The 21,371-nt window shown below is 41.3% G+C and overlaps 2 protein-coding genes across 2 annotated transcripts; both read left to right on the top strand.

The window, feature by feature from the left end:
- The first annotated feature begins 2,262 nt into the window (after positions 1-2,262).
- On the top strand, positions 2,263-7,369 carry LOC306759705 (uncharacterized protein). Its single transcript, XM_079245420.1, has 2 exons — positions 2,263-2,369; positions 6,894-7,369. Exons 1-2 carry the CDS (start codon positions 2,269-2,271, stop codon positions 7,051-7,053), a joined length of 261 nt encoding a protein of 86 aa, XP_079101546.1. The 5' UTR covers positions 2,263-2,268; the 3' UTR covers positions 7,054-7,369.
- A 6,659-nt stretch (positions 7,370-14,028) lies between these two features.
- On the top strand, positions 14,029-20,909 carry pcsk9 (proprotein convertase subtilisin/kexin type 9; the record flags this gene model as incomplete). The annotated part of the gene is made up of 12 exons (XM_079245354.1): positions 14,029-14,202; positions 14,505-14,696; positions 15,530-15,662; positions 16,314-16,447; positions 16,526-16,667; positions 16,813-17,009; positions 17,088-17,271; positions 17,343-17,519; positions 17,602-17,750; positions 18,533-18,698; positions 20,448-20,614; positions 20,715-20,909. 12 exons carry the CDS (start codon positions 14,029-14,031, stop codon positions 20,907-20,909), a joined length of 2,010 nt encoding a protein of 669 aa, XP_079101480.1.
- Between the last annotated feature and the right edge of the window lie 462 nt (positions 20,910-21,371).

Genomic DNA, 21,371 nt, shown 5'->3' with positions numbered 1-21,371 from the left:
TCCTGTAAAAGATCTGGACTGCAGCAGGCCAGTTCAGCACCAGGACTCTCCTCCTGTGAAACCATGCTGTTGTGATGGATGCAGTATGTGGTTTAGCACTGTCTGTTGGATAAAAAAAAAAAAAATTCAATCTTTAAAATAGAAACAACAGACAAACAGAATCTTAGTAGAGTAATTTTATCTTGCAAGGAGTTTAGTGTCAGCACAAACACAGAAGACAAGATGAATTGAACTGAATGTGAACTCAGAGCAAACTGAAGAACAGGTGCTAGCAAAGATTGTTAAAACTGCATTTTTTTTTTACCAAGGTCACGTTCAGCTTCCCCGTGAGAAAAAGAACATGATGTTCACAACACAGAATATGAAGACATAATATGCTTACATCGGTAAGAGAAAAAACAACGACTGTATAATGATGTTTTTCTCTAACAGTCTTGCTGAAATAGGTAAGACCTCCAAAAAAGATGCCTGGATGGGAGATTTGGTTTAAAACTACGACAGAGCCTTCACAGATGTACAAGCTGCCCACTGACATGAATACAACCACATATTATCAAAGATTGGGGCTTTTGAACTGTTTGCTCATAACAAGCTAGATAATCTGTGTCCTTTTTAGAGTTCAGGATCATCAACAGTTTTGAAAATTAATTTCAAATTTTGATAATTTGGCAAAAAATGTTTGTCTGAACAACTTTAATGAGTTTTGGCCAAGAGAAGATGTTGGCATTATCTTCACTTTTCTTTTCTTTTAACATTTTTTATGATGTAGTTTCAACCTACATTAGTGGATTTTATGAACTGTTTTCATTTCTCAAACTTTTTCATACTGTTTTCATTACAGTGCTCCCTGAGGACCTCGTGCCGCCGCATTCAGTTTTGATCTTTGTCCTTTTCACAGAGATTTCTCCTTATTCTCTAAATCTTGTGGCGATTAGATCTTCAAACATTAAGGAACTTTTTTTTCCACACTTTTTACAGTTTGTTACCCATTTTTACATCTAAGATGCTCTCTTTTGGAGGTCTTGTTACTGACCTGTTGCCAGTTTACCTAATTACCTCTCAAATGTTCCTAGATTTTATTTGTGACAAATACTTTTTCCAGACATATGTTCCAACTTTTTCTAGATGTGTTGCTGCACTCAAATAAAAAACGAGATAATATTTTTTAGTAAATAGATAAATATCTAAGTTTCAACATCTGATGTGTTGTTTATGTTCTAGTTTCTTAAGAACAGAGTGTACATTCAGACCTTGAGAGATTGAGGCTTCAGGCTGGCAACAAATAAAAGACAGATTAGAGATAGTAAGCAAAACAATGTTGGATCACAATGTCACATTTGTAAAGTCAGTTTAGTTGTAATACGATCATATAAAGTCGTAGTTTATGTTTAAATGTGACATTAACTCTTTTGGTGTGAGCATCTTCCCAAAAAATGAGGCAAAGAGACAACAGAGCCCGTGTGAATGCCCTGCCCTCCTGTCCTCGTCAGCAAACGCGTCCTCATTAAGAGAAAAAAACACTTCCTCACAGCGCAACTGTGCTGCTGCCGCCGTGGCCACATGAAATCCACACGGAAACCTGCCCACAAGCAACATCAACTCTTATCTAACGGGTCTGCCACAGTTTCCCATCTCCAAAAAGCGGATATGGGCGCTGTTCGGGGAAAGAAAGCAAAGTGGCAGAGAGGCACATCATGAGAGAGGCGCGGCGGCTTTGCGGATATACGGACTGACCCGGATAGACTGTTTCCCCGGATTTTTTTTTCCAGGGATCGGGAAGGCTCCAGGCAGGCACTAGGGGAAGAATCAAAGTTGATGACAAGAAAAAGAGGAATGATCACGGTTTCAGCTCAGACAGCAGCTGAAGAGCTCGTTCCCGCGGTTTCCTGTCAGGTATGGAGACGATCGAGATTTGCTCTCACTCCCTCACAGAGATGATTTACATGTTGCACATATCTGCTGTTGTTTGTTTCCACCCTGTTCACTTCCGCACACTTCTTGGCTCTTTATCTGTTGTTTCCCTCCTCCAGACTGGCTGTGACCGAGGTGGATGCGCAGCTGTAGCTGGAAGAAGTGAACCCCCGGAGGGCAGGAGCTCCTGAGATGCCCGTCCGTCATGGCACGCTGCTCTGTTTGGGACTGCTGCTGCTTACTACCGGGGGGCTCATGAGCTGTGGGTTGGGAATGACCCATCTATCATTCCCGTCGTATTTACCGGGGATATTTCTCTGCCTGGGGGGTATTGGCCTGCTGCTTATTGGACTCTGCATGGCCATGAGGAACCTCCAGGCAGCTGTTCCAGGACACTTTCTGTTGCACCCCCGCACGGGTACGCGTTTCAACCCCCAGCAGGGCTTGGCCATCCAAAGGTACACACTCCTACTGAAGCATGTGTTAGTGGAAAAACGTAGAAAATAACTTTTCAACAACACAACAAGAGAATGGTAAAAATAAAACACATTATTCGCCTGTACTGGTTTGAAACTTCAATAACGTTTAATAATACATTTATTTAACAAAAAAAACTAATCTGTATTCTCAAATCAATAAAACTAAAATTAATAATAAATAAACAAACAAACAAATAATAATAATGATAATAAAAAATATTCAACCAGAGGCAGAGGGGTGCACAGTGGCATGGTGGTTAGTATTGTGGCCTCACTGGTTCGATCCTGGGCTAGGGCGAGGCTTGGACAGCGACCTTTCTGTGCGGTTTTGCATGTTCTCCCTGTGTTTGCATGTTCTTGCATGTTCTCCAAAGACATGCATGTTAGGTTAATTGGTTACTCTAAATTGCCCATAGTGGTTGTTTGTGTCTGTGTGGCCCTGTAATGGACTGGTGAGCTGTCCAGGGTGTACCCTGCCTTTCGCTTGAAGACTACTGGGATAGGCTCCAACTGCTCCACGACCCTTCATCGGACTAAACGGTTAGGATAATGGATGGATGGATGGATTTCTTAAATGGAAACTAATGAGGGAATCACATTGAGGGCTCACAATTCAACAAAAATCTAAAACTTTTATTGATGTTATAAGCATGTTTGCATGCTGACTTGAGTTGGCCTACTTGGTACAACCTTAGCAATCACATACCAAGGTTATCTATCCATTGCTCTCAACTTTCATTCATTGTTCATGCGCTCACATGCTGCACACAGTACATGCTAAGAAATCATTAAATAATGCTGAAAAAGGTTTTAAAGTGGGGAATTTTCCCATGGTGTTGGAACGTGCCTTACACTAGCACAGAACCACAGCTAGCGAACCTCCAAGCAAGACGGATCGATTGTATCCAGGTGGGATGTGGATCATTCTGCATGGCAAGCTGTGTCACTTCCAGTGAACTGTCCCATGAGTTTATTTCATGCACGACTAGTTCTACTACAAGTCCCACAATGCATTGTGCTGGCACATTTTTCAAAATGTATTTCCATTGCAGATACAAAACAGACAACAATTTAAAGGTCAAGCTTAGAGGCAGCGTCACACACCATTCTGGTTTTAACATCTTTTGAATTTGTGCAAATTTAAAGGACTTTCGACACATGCTTGGCATAATATAATAAAATTGACATAATTGGTATTTGCTCAGCAAATTTTGCTTCCATGTTTATGAAATTTGGCAATAAAACAGCCAAGAATTTTTTTTTTAATCCTAACTTAATACTCCAATTGAGGTAGAGATTAATAGCATGCCAGAAGGGTTGACTATAAGAGCAGTCTGAATAAAGATGACATATACATTCATTTTCTTGATGACAGAAGAAACAGAAGTGGTCTGCATTGTTATGTCTTCACAGCTCATATAGAAGCCAAGTCCCCTAAAGATTCAGGAGGAAAAGAAATGATGCAGGTCAGCTGACAAACTGAATCATACAGTTGCAGTCATCATGAGGCAAAGGCTTGAAAAAGAATAATGTAAGGATGTAAGGAGCACCAGAACAAAAACAGTTAACTTTATAAGTAAAATGTGCAACTTTAATCACCAGTTAACCCACAGAAATCCAATCAGATTACACTATGTTTACAAAGTACAGTAACAAAAGAAAAGAAAATTGGCAAGTCTTTGCATAATGACCCACACCCATCCAGATACAACAATTCTTTCTTGATAGGCTGCTCTGTAGCTGTGGTTCCAACTCCATCAACATCTGTGCTGGACCTTTTCCACTTTGTTCTGTGATTTCTCTTCGTGAAAAACACTCCATGTGGCGTATGAGTGTGTGAACAGGCTGAAATGATTGTGTCTCACGCCCAGTGCGTGAGAATTGAGAACCCAGAAGGTTGTGCTAAGTGCTAAAGTCAGCATGCTAACATGCTTACAATGTTAAACGTCAGCAGGTATGTGGAACATGTTGGTCATCTTAAATGACAGCGTAAGGATGATTCAATGCACTAATTAGTCCTTCAACCCAATGTACAGCTGAGGCTTCTGGAGTTGTCCATACTTTTGTCAAAATTCCAATTTAGGGATTAAATTTTATCCAGATGGAGTCATGTTTGTGTCACACTGAATGGCAATCCATCAATCATTTGTCAATAAATTTCCCTCAAGGCCACCACATCACCTTGTAGCGTTACAGAGGAAAGATCAGGTGTTTATCCTGTAGGAACTGCAAATGCCTGCTCAAGTACGGTTGGAGTTTAACTCAGTAGTATCTGAGATATTGCAGTATGTTCCTAAGAGGTGAGCCCGCATGCCCACCGTCACACAGGAATACCCTGGAAGAACTTGCTCTGCTACTTTTCAGGGATCCTGTTTGTTGTGCAGAAAAAAGAAAAGAGCCCACTTGCAGACAAATACCAGAACACATCATCCACTGGTCTTGTTGAAAGGAATCACTGGGAAAGATCATTGCGTGTTACTGAGCGCGCTCAGTCTGTAGCAGAGAGCACTGAAGCGTATCAGAACCCTGATAACTTGAGATGCTGAAAAGCAACTGATTCTCTAATTGTGGAACAATTTTTAGAAGTAGGTCATGGAGAAAACAGCCTACACACACGTGGCAGACAGACTTCGGCCTGGAAATGCCGAAGGCAATCTACAATAGTTATGTTCATTGTCCAACACTAAGGAAGCGAGATGCCAAGAGCAAAAGCTTTCATCATTATCATTACGATCATCATTACTACCCCAGTAACCGACAAAACTCAGTACTTCTAAACCTTTTACTTTATGTTGCGACTTGCAAATGCTTCTCATAAAACAATATTTTTTGAGAGATAAAGTGTTAAAGTACTCTAGATACATTACATGCAAACTGCACGCATCGTTTTTCAAAGGAAACTAGTGTCTCATTGTTGGAATGAGACACTATGGAATGAAAGCAGCTGCTGCAGAAGGAACTCTAGCAGGAGTTTTTCTTGTGTTTTTGAAAATATATTTATCCTGTAGGATTTTTATCCCATATAGGAAAAAGAGTTAACTTGTCAATGTTTAGCTGCAAAGGAAACACACACTTTCCTGTCATTGAAGTCAGGAAAGGAACATTTCTGTCAGCTGAAGTACAAGCTTATTATACGTGATTGCAGCCCTGCAGAAATGCAACACTGCGAAAGTTTTCACACAGAAGACAACGTTCCATTTTGACATCAGCTATCAGCTGAGGTGTTACTACTGGAGTGGGGTGAGGTGCACTGAAATTAGCTGCTTCTTTTTAAAAGCTTAGGTTGGCTGTGCTTTTCAGCAGTAAGAGGGTGAAAGTCACAGGTCTTCATGCAAAAGCTTTCAGGTTTGATACTCATTCTCCACAATGTTTGCTTCTTACCGCCTCCTTGCATTTATTTTTAGGTTTTAAAATACATGCGTCCACTTTGAACCGGTCTAGGGGTGTCTAAAGTTGGTCCCTGAGGGCCGCTATCCTGACTCACATTAAATGGATCCAACAACTTATTAAGTTCTGCACAATGACGAATTAATTTAAGTCAGGTGTGTTGGAGCTGGGATACCTGGAAAACCTGCAGGATTGTGGCCCTCGAAGACCGGAGCTGACATCCCTGGGTTAAAACATGACATTACTTGCATTTTATGCAGCTCAATTCAGTTCAGATTTACTTATACAGCACCATCGCAAGGTACTTTTACAGCCATATTGGGCATTGTCCATTTTAATCCAATTAAAACAAATCCATTGCATGATCCTCATTAGTTTAAAAAAAACTCCCTTGTTACGAAAACCAACAGAAAACATCAAATCTTCTCTTCAGTCGAGCCCCTCCATCCTGAGTGGGGATGCGGGGAACAGTGATCCAAAATACAGCCGCAGCGTTCTGATGAAAATGATCAGGAGAGATTATTATTCTTTAGAGTTTCCTCATCGGCTTCCTGTTAAATCCAGACTAAATTCGGAAATTGTTCCCCTCATATAAAGCTCTTTGTGACCAAGCTGCACTGTATCTTAAAGATCTCAGTGACTTTCCCAGCAGAGCACTCTACTCTCAGCCTGGTTGTTAGAGCTTCTGAAAGGAGGCAGAACCCTCAATTACCAGGCCCGTCTCTAATGGAACCAGCTCCCAGTTTGGATTAAGGAAGCAGATACACTGGCGACCTTTATGATTAATGTTAAAAGTGTCCTTTTGATGAAGTTTATAGTTAGAACTGAGTGATTGACCTTTAGGCATCAATTTAGTTATGCTGCTATAAGATATAATGCTTATCATCTTTTCTCTCTTTGTTCTTTTTTTATCCGTGTATTCATACTGTATATGACATTATAATTGTCCTTATCTGGTGCTTACAGTCATGCGTATATTGGCCAACATTGCTGCCTTTTCATAATATTAAAAAAACCTGGATAGAAAGCAGGTGAAGCAGATGAAAACCATGTTGAGCGATGCTTGAAGCAATAAAACAGCCAATGTTCTTATTCTGTCTCATATTATGTCTTCAGGAGGTTGGATCGAATTCGTCGGGAGATGTCAGCAGACTCTGTCGACGGGGCGCCAGAGCCCGAGCCTTCCCTGCCGTCTACCCCTCCTCCCTGGACTATGGAGCCTCCTCCATCCTACGACACAGTGATGAATAGCCAGGAGCACAACGAGCAGCTTTAATCTCTTGTCCTGCCCGCTAAAACCCTTGTCAGTGCCTTCGTCGTTGGTTTTTCACAAGAGCTTTGCATGTTTGTTCCTGTGCTGCCAGTGAAGTCACTGGTTTCTCTGTGCCTTAAGACTGACGCTTTTTGGTAATCCAGAGCATGAAGGAAAAACAGAGGAAGCAGAAAAAAACTGAACGTTTCTTTGAAAAATGAAGTTTAAACTGTTATGGATGGCATGAATAAGAGTTGAATTGCTGGCCCCTCCTTCGTTTTGTTATTTCACATGAAGCTGTTGTTTAAAAACTGCTTCAGTTTATTTGATTTGGTGTGACATACTGCTGAAACAGTAAACACAAGGGCTAGACCTAATAACCACTCTGACATATGATCGACTGCCATTTATCATGTCGGATGATCGATTATTACACTGAATTATATGTTTTTATTAAAAACGTTTTGCTTTACTCTGTTTTATAAGTGGTCTGATCATTGTTTATCTAAAAGTCAAGCAGATGCAGGCTACTAAGAGGAAAAAAGTGATATTATTTAAGTAAGTGTACGTTTGTAATTCAGCCATGAATTGCCACAGATATGGGCTGTTATGGACCAGATATTGCTCAGCTTTATCCTGTGATGAAATAAGGGATTCACTTTTATACCGTGTCCGATAAGTGATAATAAATAATCTGTAATGTGCTAAACAATGCAGAATGTTTTCGTGCCTTGCTGTTTACCAAACCCAGTAACACACACCCAGGCCTTATTTATTGGTAGTCCCTCATGATAATAATTTCAACACAGCTTGGGTTTGTGGGTGCGTGATCATAAGTTTGCCACATTAAAAGCTCAGTGTGCTAAAACGAAATATTTTGCTGTTATTGGGAATAAGTTGTTTAATTAGAGGCAGCCCACTGGGTCTTAAGTCTCGGCGGCTCAGTTGCTCTGGCAGCCAACATGCTGGATGGATGTTGAAGCATTTGCCCGAATAAGGAAGTAAAGCTTATGCAAGTAGCTCCACAAGCTTCTCTGTCATCTTATAGCTTTCTAAGGTCTTAATCATCAAAAGGCTGGAACGCCAAAAGTTCTAAAAAAAAAAAACTTCTGTCCTGGACTCCCGGTTGCATTGTGCTGAGGTTTTTATTGATTTAACCAAAACTTTTGATATTGTGTATCACACTGATGTTATTGAGGCTTGGCTGTGTTGTCATCTGGTAAATCATCTATAAAAAAAAAAAAAGTAGGTGATGTATAAAGTTGACACTATTCTTTCTCAGTCCCTTCTTGATCCTTTGTCCCACCCTTTATATATTCATTTTTATTTAATATATTGTAAACTCTGTTGTGAAGTCATTCATGTCTATGTTGGATGGAGTTTCTAAACAACTTCAGCTTAGTTTCATCAGTCTTCAGTATGGCCTGCCTAGATTTGATCAGCGGTTTAACACCTCAAGTGGTTTGGTAAAGTAGGCTATATGTGCCCTTAAACACCCCAATTACCTTTAAGCATTTTGGGACTTCTTTAGAGAAGGTAACTAAGCATAAAAATCTGGGAATCTGGCTCGACAACATTCTGTCCTCTTTCAAACCACGTTGATAAATTACAGTCAGTGTTAAAGATAAAACAAAAACAGACTTACTCTATAGCAGAGATCCACAATCCTGATCCTTGAGGGACGGTTTCCTTTTAAGTTCAGGATGTTTCCCTGCTACAGCACACCAGACTCACATCAGTATGTATATGTAGACTTGATGTCAAGCTCTGCACAAGTCCAAGTCTGAATCAGGTATTTTTCCAGCAGGGAAACTAAAACCTGCAAGACGCTGGCCTTTGCAGACCAGGATGGAGCTTCCATTGCTCCACGGGATGTTCTTCTGTTTCACTTCTGCTGCAAGGTTAATACCAGCTCAAATGACCATCCTTCCCATGTTTGATTATAGTGATGTGATTTATGAATTTGCATGTAAAACCACGTTCCGAAAGCTGGATGTCCTGTCCTGCTCGGCCACCTGCTTTGTTTCATACGCTAATAAAGACAAACTGAAAACCAGGCTAGTACAGGTTCAAAGCTAGTTTAGATCAGAGTTGTTACTACAAAAAACCACAAACCAGGAATTTGACTCTCTTCAGTGTGTTTTATGTCAGAGGATGACTCCCGTTTGTTAAAGCGTTTATGCTGTCTGACTTCAGATCTTCTACTTGTTCCAAAAAAGGCAATAACACACCGAAGGAAGTGAAAGTACTCTAAAGATTAGTCTATACTTGAGCCTGAGCGTGTCTCTAATGTCTACAAACACAGTGTGAATGCAGTGACTGTTTGTTAGAGTGATTAAAATGATCACATCTGTTTGATTCGGTCTACTTTGGCCTTTTACCTTCACAGTACAGTTGGATATGTGTCAACAGACTGACTGCAGGCCTTTATAAGCCCACTTGACTTCATGTGACCTATAACTGTTTGCACAGCGCTCTTCAAACACAATAAGAAGTTTTCCCACAGCTGCATAGTTCCTCTCTGTATCTGCACCTCATTCTCGCACTAAGAGCATTAACTAGTGACAGCAGAATGCTAACAGGACAGCGTTAGCGATCACTCAGCTTTGGATTCACCGTTTCAGTGTCCATTTGTTGCGACATTGCTATAAACTTGACTTAATACATCGACGTGAAGCTCCCCAAGGTTGTTGGATTATTTATGTACAAGAAGGAAAGCCCCTGGAGAGTAGGAAAGGGGAGATGTCTACACATCGAGTAATGCTCAGGAGCTGAGTTGTGAGATTCCTTTGCCAGAAGCAAGGTGACCTATCAAACACACACACACATGCACAAACACCTGCAATTTTATACCTGACCTTAGCAGACTGGCTGCAGGCTGTAATAAGCAGCAGAGTGGAACCCTAACTGGGTTTTCTCCGCCCCTCACCTTCAAGCCCTGACACACAAGTACACAAAACCTGTCCTCTGTGTCTTAAATTGAGACAAGCACAGGTTTCAGTGATGGCAGAGGGGAAACCTTATCGATACGGCTTGATAGTGGCAGGTCTGTGTGTGGTGGCAGTCGGCTTATTCATCATGATGCAGGAGCGGCCCCATATCTATGTCACAATGTGTGTTCTGGGAGTCACCATGGTGTGTATCGGGACTGTGTGGAGCCTCTGCCAATGCTATCCTAAGGTACATACGGAGTTGTCTGTGAGAGAGAGAGAAACAGATGAAGAGGAGGGAGGGTTTGTATTGAAGGTGTGTGTTTACTAGGTCATTGTGACTGCTGAGATTCAGAAGGAAAGTGTGGAAGATTTGGATTCTGCTGCAGCTGAAATAAAAGATGAAAGGTACAGCACATAATCACAGTCAAATAGTACTGCACTGATTCCCTGTGGTCTTTTTGCTACGTGTCCATCATCTTGTCAGAGCACGATGACAGCAGCACTGTGTGGGGGGGAAGGGTGGAACTAATTCACTTTAGATACTCCTTTTTTTTATTTTCTCCAAATCTGGGTTTCCAAAGTGGTTTTGAAAATTGGAGGAAATGAAAAAGGGCCCAGATAGTTGTGATAAAAAAGGGTTAAATTAGCTGGAAATATGAAGGCAGAGAACCGTTAATGTTCCCCTGATTGCAGCACTTGAGTGTGATTTGTTGGAGCTGTAGAGGAGGCTGTGCTGAGCAGCTTCTGCATTAGTTTCTGTAATTACACGAGTGCTCGGCACTCTGATAAAGTCATGCATGGTCAGCAAAGCTCGTCTTCAGAGGCAAAAAAAGTAAGAAAATGGGGACACAATACTGGAACTGGACTTCTATTTCTGTCTCTCTCCTCCCCCATTTCAGATGCACGGCGGCTCAGCCAGGTTACTGTGGACAAAAGTGGAGTGGCGGCTTTCTTTTCCCTGAAGTGCCGAAGAGCCAGTGTCACAGCTGTCCCTCACTGCAGCTGGTCTGACGGAGAAAGATTACATTATCAGTAAACTGATAAAATCAAAGCAAACCAGTGTAATAGGCTGCAAACAGGAAAGCCATGGAAATGCTTTGATGTATCAGTCAGACATGATGCAGTCTGGATGAGCATTATGTTTTTAGCTGACAGAAGCAGCTTGTGCCACAATGAAGAGGTTAATAAATCTAAATGTGTTTGACATCTTGGCCCAGAAGAGGGTGCTATTTACCATATGATTAAGAGTGTGTCTGTATGAATGTCACAAAATACAGCAGAAATATAATGACAGACTAATACATATGCAAAAACAGAGAGAGGTTGATATGAGGAGCAGATAAACCAACTCAGTGGAGTTTTTCTTCATTTTCTTACATCTTTTAAACAGTAAAAGTATAAATACCACACTGAAAAACACAACCTCTTTCAATTAGATGGCTTTACAAATCTGGTCGTCATAATTATAGTGATCATGTTATGATTATATACATTAAATAAACATTATACATTAAAAGATCATCTTGTCTGTACTGCATCTTAAAGTTAGGTAAACAAAAGTTATATTAATCTTTCAAAAAAGTCAAAGCCAAAGTGCTTCATACGTTCACGTGTCAGTAGCTTGAATACCAACATTAGCAATGATGAAGTAATCTGAGACATGCATAAACATGTCATATACTCACAGTGTATATGTCAGTGTGATGCTATGAGTCTTGTTTCAGTTCAGTTGCGGTTTCTGGATATTAGTTTGTACACAGCGCTCCATAGATTCACATGTTTTTAAAGTCAATCAGGTTGAAGTCTTTTGTCAGACCGGGTCATTGCAACACTTTCATTTTAATCTTTTCCTTCTTTTTGTTTTATAACATCCATTGTGTCGCAGGTTAACCAATGTGTTTGTTCTTATATGATATATTATCACCTAGTTTAGCTTCCTGACTGCAAGATGCTCTGGAATACAGAAAACTTCATGGTAGAGTTAATGATTCCTGCAGCTGCTAAACAAACTCAAATCATCAACCCTCCACCACCATGCTTTACAATGGGTGTGAGGTGTTTATGTTGATATATTGTATTTAATTTTGAAAATTATGGCCAAATATGTCCAGTTTTGTCCCATCTGTCCAAACTACATTGTTCCAAATGTCTTCTGGAACTGAAAAACTGAAAGTAAGGCTATTTTCCAACCTTCATCCAAGCTGTCGTATTCTTTTTTTTTTTTTTTTTTTTTTTTTTTTTAGAGAAAAGAGGCTTTCTACTGCAAAATGCTAACCGTTGTTCAATTTTTTTCTAAATGTGTTTTCACGAATTGAACATTAATATTCTAACTTACGCTCTTTTTTCTCCTTTTTGCGTGTGTGTGTGTTTTGTTTTTGTTCAAAACATTGCATGATATCTGGAGAAAAGACTTGCTGGGGTATCCACACCTGAGAATATTGGCAATAGTTTTTAATGTTTTTCACTTGTAATTATTATTTCCCAGGATTGAATGACATATTTTTGGATAGCTTGTAAATTGTCCTACCCACCTTCACAGATTGATGGGCAGCAACAGCATGTTGTCTAATGTCATTGTTAATATCTTTATATCCTTCCTCTGTTGTGTTGCCAAAACCAGTCTTTTCAATTGGGTGCCTTATACATACATACATATGTATAAGGCATATATATATATATATATATATATATATATATATATATATATATATATATATATATATATATATATATATATATATATATATATATATATATATATATATATCAGTAATAATGATTCATTCTTACGTTCACTTTTTAGTCAATTAATGGATTGCTTTGGATAAAAATACAATCTAAAAATTTAAGCAAAGCTGTTACAGATGCTGTAAACACTGATCAAAATGGATGGATGGATAGATAGATAGAGAGATAGATAGATAATGTGATGATGGGTCCTCTGTGATCTGGGAAGCTTTCTTGAACACATCGCAGTGATGCAGGTCAGAAAGTTTTTTTTTTAGGTGGTGACTAACTTCGCTTGCCTAACTATGCAAGAGAGTTAATTTTTGTTTGATCAATTGGTTTGTTATGTAGGTGGAGTTTTTATAGCTAAATATAATTATATATTTTCCAAGTTCAATTGTTTTTTTTGTTTGTTTTTTTAATTATCTGTAGCCTTAATTAAACAACTCAACCAGTTAAATGTGGACACAGGGCTGCAGCACCGGGCTGTAGTGCACTGGCCTCACAGCAAGAAGGTTGCTGGTTCAAGCCTTGGTCCGACACCAGGAAGATCTGAGCTGACTGCATGACTTAAACATCATGTCTAAGACAGAATTCACGGAATGTGCAAGAGAAAGAAGTCAAACCTGGCTGAAAAGTCAACAGTGCACAATGTTGCAGAGAAAAATTGCCCAGTGATGTCTTAATAACTCCCTGTTCTGCTCCAGTTTGGACTGGGACAGTGTGAACTGAACCCAGCTGTTTGACAGCTGAATATTGAGACACAGTGACAGCTTTAACAGAATCAAGACTTTCTGCAGCTCTGAGTAAATCTCAACATCAGCTTAAGGAAACTTAAAATGTACAAAATAAAGCTAAATGAAACCAAACAGTCGTGAATTAACAAGTGAGTCTGCACGCGCTTCCAGGTGCACGTGTTCAAACGGCATCAACCTCGAAGTGTTTTCTCAGATTTACATGAAATAATCTCAGGGAGGTGGGGTGGGGGTGGAGGGGCATGAAACATGACTCCTCTACAGCAAGAGGTGTTTTTAACGGAGGACAATCATTCGATACAAAAGCGGTGGCGTGAGCCGCGGATACGTCACCAGTCCCCGCCTTAAATTATAAGAATCAATTGTTCGATTTGATTTATTATTTCAAATCATCGATGGTTGGAGGCAGATATCGGACTGTTGGACACGCAGGACGCGCGGCTGTCGGAGACACTTTGGAAACATCTGGAGAAGTCAGACTGAAATAATAATTATTAATATTATTTTTTTTTTTTAAAAAACAAAACATAATAAAATTTTGTCAGTGGTCTAATTTAGCAGCTGGAAACAGGTCGGCGTGAAGAATGCGTTGCGCCCCAGTCTGGGTTGGCTGGGCTCTGTGTTTGTGCGCATCTTTGGCCGCGTGCGCGCAGGACTACCCAGAAGACGACGAGATGATCCTGGATCTGATCCGCGAGGACGGGACTCAGCCTGAAACTGGAGCCGTGCCCGCCGCGGAGTTCCTCAGGTGCAACAAGGTAAAGGGAGAAACAAGGGAATGAATTTGATGAGAGGCATTAACATAATTTCTGTGTGAAGTCATCATTCATCTAATCAGTGTTGTGATGATCTAAAGAAATTGTTGGACACATATGAAGCTCACAGTTTGAAAATTAAATGTTCGTTCAGTGATGCTATGACAACGATGTAAACCGTCATGACGCACAGAATGCGGATACATGACTTGATGCAAGCAGGCTTGCATTGTCACGTGCATGCAGACATGAGGGGTCACCTGTACCCTAAATAACTGTATGGGTTCCCTGCACTGTTCTCCCAGGTGGCATGGCGCATGCCCGGTCAGTACCTGGTCATTCTGCACCCAGGGACGCACGAGTCACAAGTCCAGAGGACCATCAGGAGGCTGCGAGCCAAAGCAGCCAGGAGAGGCTACCTGGTGGAGATCCTGCAGAGCTACTCTGGAGCTCTGCAGGGGTTTCTGGTCAAAATGAGTCATGATGTCCTTCACATGGTCAGTGTTATTGCTCACAGGGAAAGTAATGGACTAAAATATGTTGTTTTAACTTCACATCCAGGTTAAAGCTGACAGAAAATGTAATCGATTAGCAGCTTTCTCACACAAGTTTTACAACCTAACCACACTTTTCAGTAATTCTAACCATGAACTTAAGGACTCCTCTGCTTAGACGACAAAGGTTAACACTGGTTAAAGTAATAAGAAGTTGTGTTTGTGCAAACTGTGGCAATTTTGCCTCCTGAAACTTACAAAATGTTCAATGACACAAAAGGCTTTAGATCTAGATCTTCTGTTGATCACCATCTTCCAAGCACTATGTGATGCTGGCTATCTAAATGAAAGGTGACTTTAGTTTGTAACACCTGAACTAGGGGGTGTCTTTGTGGGATTTTACCAATTAAAATATATGAACTTTGTTACCAGTGAATTTATCTGTTAAAGAATATTGAATGGACTGAAAGAGTTAGTGAATATACTGTTTTAGTATAATATATAATACTGAAAAATGCCTTGATTTAAAAGCCAAAAAGGGGGGTGTGGTGACAGGTTGCAGCAGCTTCAGCTCAAAGCAGAAGACAGACAGAAAACACCAGCCTAGGTTCACAACATTGATACTTACATAACTTTTCAGATATCTGACTATGTCCCAAGGACTTCTGACATAATTTGCTTCGACTAAAGTTTGTTGTCTTTTATTTTTAGATTTAGGGTCTTTGAATATGACTTTCAGATATTCAGAAGATGAAGTATAATTAAGTCATAAGTGGGTGGATAAATTCATTTTATCCGTACATGCAATCATTTTCCTTTGATTATGTCCCTGCCAGGCGGTGACTCTCCCTCATGTTCATTACATAGAGGAGGACTCTTCCATCTTTGCTCAGAGCGCCCCCTGGAACCTGCAGAGGTTGCTGCAGCCTCATGGCAGCATATCAGAGAATGGAACATACAGGCCTCCCAGTGAGTCTGTTTCTGACCCACACAGCTTGCAACTCAGCGAGAAGCAGAAAGCCTGTTAAAATGTAGGGTGAAGTGGATTTAATTTATCATTACGTGTACCTCAATATAACCTGAGACAAAAAAGCAGAGACTTGTATGAAGAAATTAACATGTTTTATGGCAATACATTGACAGGATTCTGCTCTGTCTGATGATATTATTGAGGTCATATGAACTTTCATTTGGTAATTACTCTAGAGTTTATCAACAAAAAAATGACAAATTAGTCCCAGTTATTGCATTTATTATCCCTGTGGCAACCTTTGATTGCAAGGTGACCACATGCAGATGCTTATTAGATGGTGCGAACTGCATCTGGAAGCAGTTTTCCAGCTGTGGTCTTTGAGTCTTACTGTCCTGCAGGTTTCCGATGCTTCCCTGCTTTAACACACTGGACTCAAATGAACTGCTCATTGTGGAGAAGTTGACAGCAACATATTGGATCCTTTTTTGTTTCAATCAATTATGTTGGAACAAAGAGGCACCTGAAACCTGCAGGACAGTGGCCCTTGAGGGCCACAGTTTAAGATTCCTGATATAAACACACTGGATTGTAACACTTGAAACTTACAGTGTTAAAAAAGACAAAGAAACGCTTTCTCTCATTTGCAGACGATGGAGGGATGGCGGAGGTGTATCTGATGGATGGAAGTGTGCAGAGTTCTCACAGAGAGATTGAAGGACGTCTACTCATCACAGACTTTAATAATGTCCCCGAGGAAGACGGCGTCAGAGTTCACAGACAGGTTTGTTAAATGCGGGTGAGACACAAAGCTTTAGGCGGGTCTGTTTCCGTGTGATGTTCAGCTTCGTTTCATCGGCAGGCCAGTCAATGCGACAGTCACGGCACGCACTTGGCGGCCGTTGTAACTGGATCAGATTCAGGTGTTGCTCGCGGTGCCGGTGTTAACCTGGTTCGTGTGCTCAACTGTCAGGGTAAAGGAACCGTGTCGGGAGCTCTGGCAGGTAAGACTTCTAGATGTAACCTGTAAGAAAAGATTCAGGTTGCAGGTTTGATCCTTTCTAGTCTTGGTGAGATATAGAGATGGTCAGGGAGGGTCACTATTTATGCAGTTTTCTGCCTTGTTCTGCTTTCTTTCTGTATAATTAGGACTGGAGTATATCCGAGCAAGCTTACTGGCCCGTCCAGTGGACGCAGTTGTGCTTCTGTTGCCCTTCATCGGTGGCTTCAGCCGCTCGTTGAACACAGCATCTCGAGACATGGTGGCAAACGGAGCTGTGGTCATTGCTGCTGCAGGGAACTACAGAGATGACGCCTGCCTCTACTCGCCTGCATCAGAGCCTGAGGTAATGCAACAGCCCATCAAAAGAGTTTTTACCTTCTGGACCAGCTTTACAGTATCTTTGCTTGTTTTGTGCATGCAGGTCATCACCGTTGGTGCAGTCAACTCAGCCAACCAGCTTATGTCACAGGGTGTAGGTGGCACCAACTTTGGCCGCTGCATTGATCTGTTTGCACCTGGAGAGGACATTGTTAGTGCCAGTAGTGACTGCAGCACCTGTTTCACCTCTCGCAGTGGAACCTCCCAGGCTGCTGCGCATGCTGCTGGTACGTCTACACGCAATCACACTTAAAGCAAAGGCAAAGCCAGACTCTAAAAGCAAGTGCTTTGTGTGTAGGTATGGCAGCAGTTATCCTGTCGTCCCATCAGAAGGCATCACCAGTGCAGGTTCTGCAGACGATGCTCCATCATTCCATTAGCAATACAATCAACTTCCTGTCGCTGTCTGAAGCGCATCGTCTCACCACTCCAAACCTGGTAGCAGCTATGCCCACTGCGAGTAACCCCACATCAAGTTAGTGCCGCATAACCTTTAATCTTACGGACTTGAAAAGACATTTGTTTAGTTGACACTCGAATTCTGTTTCCATTTGCAGATGAGGAGCTTCTGTGTCGCTCAGTGTGGTCAGGGAGGTCAGGACTCGCAACCACCGACAGGGTTGAGAGCCGGTGTCGTCTCGGGGAGGAAATGATGGGTTGCAGCAGCTATGCTCCTGATGGCGTGCGAGCAGGGGAAATCATCACCGTGAGTTTAACCTATAGACCGTATATTGAAAGTGGACGGAGCCTCCTGTGGTTAAAAGTGAAGCCTATGCGGAAGTGCATAAAACTGTAGTTCCCCCTTCATCCACTAGGGGCTGCAAAACAGCGCAAGTCCCCATAGACTCCCATGTTAAAAAGGCCAACTTCACAGCAGAAATAAACACGTTTACAGCCTGGTTCAAAAATCCATTTTCGGTTTATAGGTCAGGTTTACCTTCATGACAACTGTGGGGGGAGTGAATTTTTTTCTAACTCGCCCGTTTAAAAGTAATTTAATCTCGAAGTTCTGCAAATTTAGGGGCGTGTTCTTTTGATTGACAGGTACCCGATCTCCCGCTTCAAATAGGAACAACGTAGAAGAACCGCGGTTTTTAGCCGCTTAACATGACTTATCTTTAGCCTGCTTACCTCCGTTAGCTGGTTAGCTGGTTAGCTCCTGTTATCTCAGGGTTAGCTCGGTTAGCTCTTAGCAACAGAAAGCTCGGAGTTTGCTTGATGTCAATCATCCACCATGACGCTCACAGCCCCCCTCTCAGCTCCACCTCTTTGCCCACATTTGTATTTTCCGGGCGAGACGACACGCATGCCCCTGTCAAGATGACGATGGTAGGAACCGCCCTCCGAGCTTTAATTCAGCTCTTCAGAAACCTATGGGTGACGTCAGGGAGGCTCCATCCATCTTTATATATAGTCTATGGTTTAACCAGTTAAACTCAGATCCAAGGTGTGCAAGCACAAGAATCCATTAACGCTCTGTGTTCACAGGTGAGCAACAAACACATGGAGTGTGTTGCCTTTAATGGCCCAGCAGGTAATGGTGTGTATGCGGTGGCTCGTTGCTGTGTGATCAGTGGCCTGCAGTGCCAGGCCCACGCCAGTACTGAGTCGGGACAAGATGCTCAGTGCACTGGTCCACAGCACCACCTGACTGGTAGGTCACAGGTATATTATGCATACATCTGACCATTTAGTCTGTTTTAGATACTCTCACATACGTTCAGCCAGATCAAGCCTTCCTTTAGGTTTGAACATGCAGAATAAATGAAGTTACAGCCATCTGCTTGTGATAGGATCTGCTGCAGCTTCACTATACTACAGCTTTAACCATAGAATTGCTATAAGCCGGCCTTGACCTTTAATTGTAAGTGAAGATAAATGTTACTAGGAAAAAAGAAGCAGATAAACAGCTGATAAAACCATTTATTGCTGCTGTGTGCAACTCAGTCTAACGTGATCTTCAGATACGTTTCTTCAGTCTATTTAAACTGTACAAGCTTTTGTTCTGCTGCATTTAAAACATTATGATCAATTATGTTACCATGGAAACCCTAAGAGAAAAATACACTCATTATTGGCAGCTATATGTGTGATATGAAGAGTTTTGACTGAAAGGTTTTGCATAATCTTTGGTTACTGCTTTAGTGAATATTTGTTGTGTAAAGCAGGAGTGTCAAACATATGGCCCAAGGGCCTAAATCAGGCCACAAGAGGCTCCAAATTGGCCCACAGGATGAATTTGGTAAATGTGAAAATGACACAGAAGACATTAACTGTAATTCCTAATGTATCCATATGAGGTTGCAATATATAACATTTACAAGGCAGGGAGATAACTTGTTTTATCTTTTCTATTTTACTTAAAGCTGGGGTAGGTAATGTTGTGGACCTAGCAAGATGTGAAAGTGGCGCCCTGTCTTGGCTCCTCCCCCTCTGGTTTTGCTCCTTGGGTGATCCAAGGCTTTTCTAGTTTGCAGCGTTTTTTCACCAACGATTTTCTCTTTCTCGGCTGTTTAGCAGGAGGAGGCAAATAAACCGAGCCGGGTCGGGAAATCCTTCTTGGATTTTCCTCAGCCACGTTTGCCTTCTGAGTTTCTTCTTCACTATTTTCATCCTAACACGCTATTTATATGCAGGGTGTGGTGATCAGGTATGCACAGCAGGAGGGGGAGGAGGGGAGCCGGGAGAAGAAGCTTACAAAATAAAAGAAATGAACAACTTTAATTCAGTCTGACGTTTGGGTTGGTCAGAGTTTTTACAGATTTACAGTAAACTGAGAGGTCTAACTATATTTCTTATTGTTCATGATTAGAACATGTATAGACTACTATCAGGATGAGGAACCACTTCACCCAGAGTAAAAAAAATAAAAAATATTTGGGCAAGATTACCTACCCCAGCTGTAATGAACTTCACTTCAGTTTCTATCATAAGTGGCGTCACTTCAGGTGGTCAGGATTACCACACAGATGTATAAAGGTACATGAATAACCTCTAGCTTTTGGTGATTACTCTAATAGTCATGTGAAATACTGTGTTTTTCAGTTTCAGACACTTGTGATTAAAGGTGCATCGTGGTTTATAAGTTTTAATGCACGTGTAAATGATGAACTAAATGATGAAGCTGAAATTAGTTGAAAGGGATTTTTTTTTACCAAGAACTTTCACATTGGTTTTACTAAAAGGATAGCTAATTGAATATAAATAATAATGTATTTGTACTTCTTTGCACAATAAGAAAGAGAAAAAAATGGATATTTGTTGTTTATAGGTTATTATCCTGTTATTTTACTAGTTTGACCCACGTTCCCACGCCTCATGTGAAGGTTAAGTTGCTGCCTGACTCGTCCTTGTTACCATGACAACTGTGACAAGAGTAAGCATGCAGACTTTGTTTCTCCAGGGTGCACAACTTGGTCCACAGCTGAACTCTTGTCCGACTCACGTCCACACCACAGACACGTGAAACGCTGTAAAGTAAAAGAAGGAGCCACTTCACATGCAGTTTGCTGCCACGCTCCATATCTTGAGTGCAAGCTGGTAGAAAACATATCAGCTGACAAAGATCAGGTGTGTCATTTAAATATGGACGTCAGAAAAATGTAACTTTTGTCCCGGACTCCTCTCATCACATTTGAATGTCCCTCTTTTTTTTCTTTTTTTTTTGTAGGTTGAGGTGTCCTGTCCCTCTGGGTGGACTTTGACTGACTGTAGCGCCATCTCTCAGGACTCTGCTGTCTTGGGGCCAGTTGCCAAGAGCAACAGTTGCCATGTCCGCAGCGTCACAGGGTTTGGTGGAGCAGCAGGCGTCGCTGTGTGCTGCCGCGTCACACCACCTGAGCAGCCTGCAACAACAACTAACTGATCCAGTCTTTAACCATGTCTTTCCTCTGACCTCATGTATTCCTCTCCAGACACTTTAACCTGCTTTGTATTCACAGACAGAACTTCTGCAAAGCTGTCTGTGGTACTATTGTAGGGATAGACCAACATACGCTCCATATTGTATTAATGTGACATCTTGTTAGCTATTTTAAACCACCAGGCTTATGCAGGTTTGACTACATATATGTTCTCTTTTATGGACAGACTGGTTGAATATTTTTGTAACTTTTTACTAAACAAGTGTAATAAAAAGCTTTCATGAACATTTAAACAGTGACCATGTATTCAGCTGATGTACTGTATCCTCTTTACAAAGTAATAAACTAAGTGGATGAAATAAGTAAGTGCTTTCTGTTGAACGATAAAAAAAACATAAAAACACATCAAGGAATGCAGATGTTATTATGCACGTGATGAATCTGTTTCCAGCTGTACACAATTC

This window comes from Telmatherina bonti (assembly GCF_933228915.1).
Source record: "Telmatherina bonti genome assembly, chromosome: 8".
Classification (NCBI taxonomy): Eukaryota; Metazoa; Chordata; class Actinopteri; order Atheriniformes; family Telmatherinidae; genus Telmatherina; species Telmatherina bonti.
This window is presented reverse-complemented; position numbering and strand designations above follow the sequence as displayed.

Coding starts and splice junctions, on each gene's coding strand:
- LOC306759705 (XM_079245420.1), top strand. CDS start 2,269: ATGGCCATGAGGAACCTCCAGGCAGCTGTTCCAGGACACTTTCTGTTG. Junction 2,370..6,893: donor CAGGGCTTGGCCATCCAAAG/GTACACACTCCT, acceptor TTATGTCTTCAG/GAGGTTGGATCGAATTCGTC.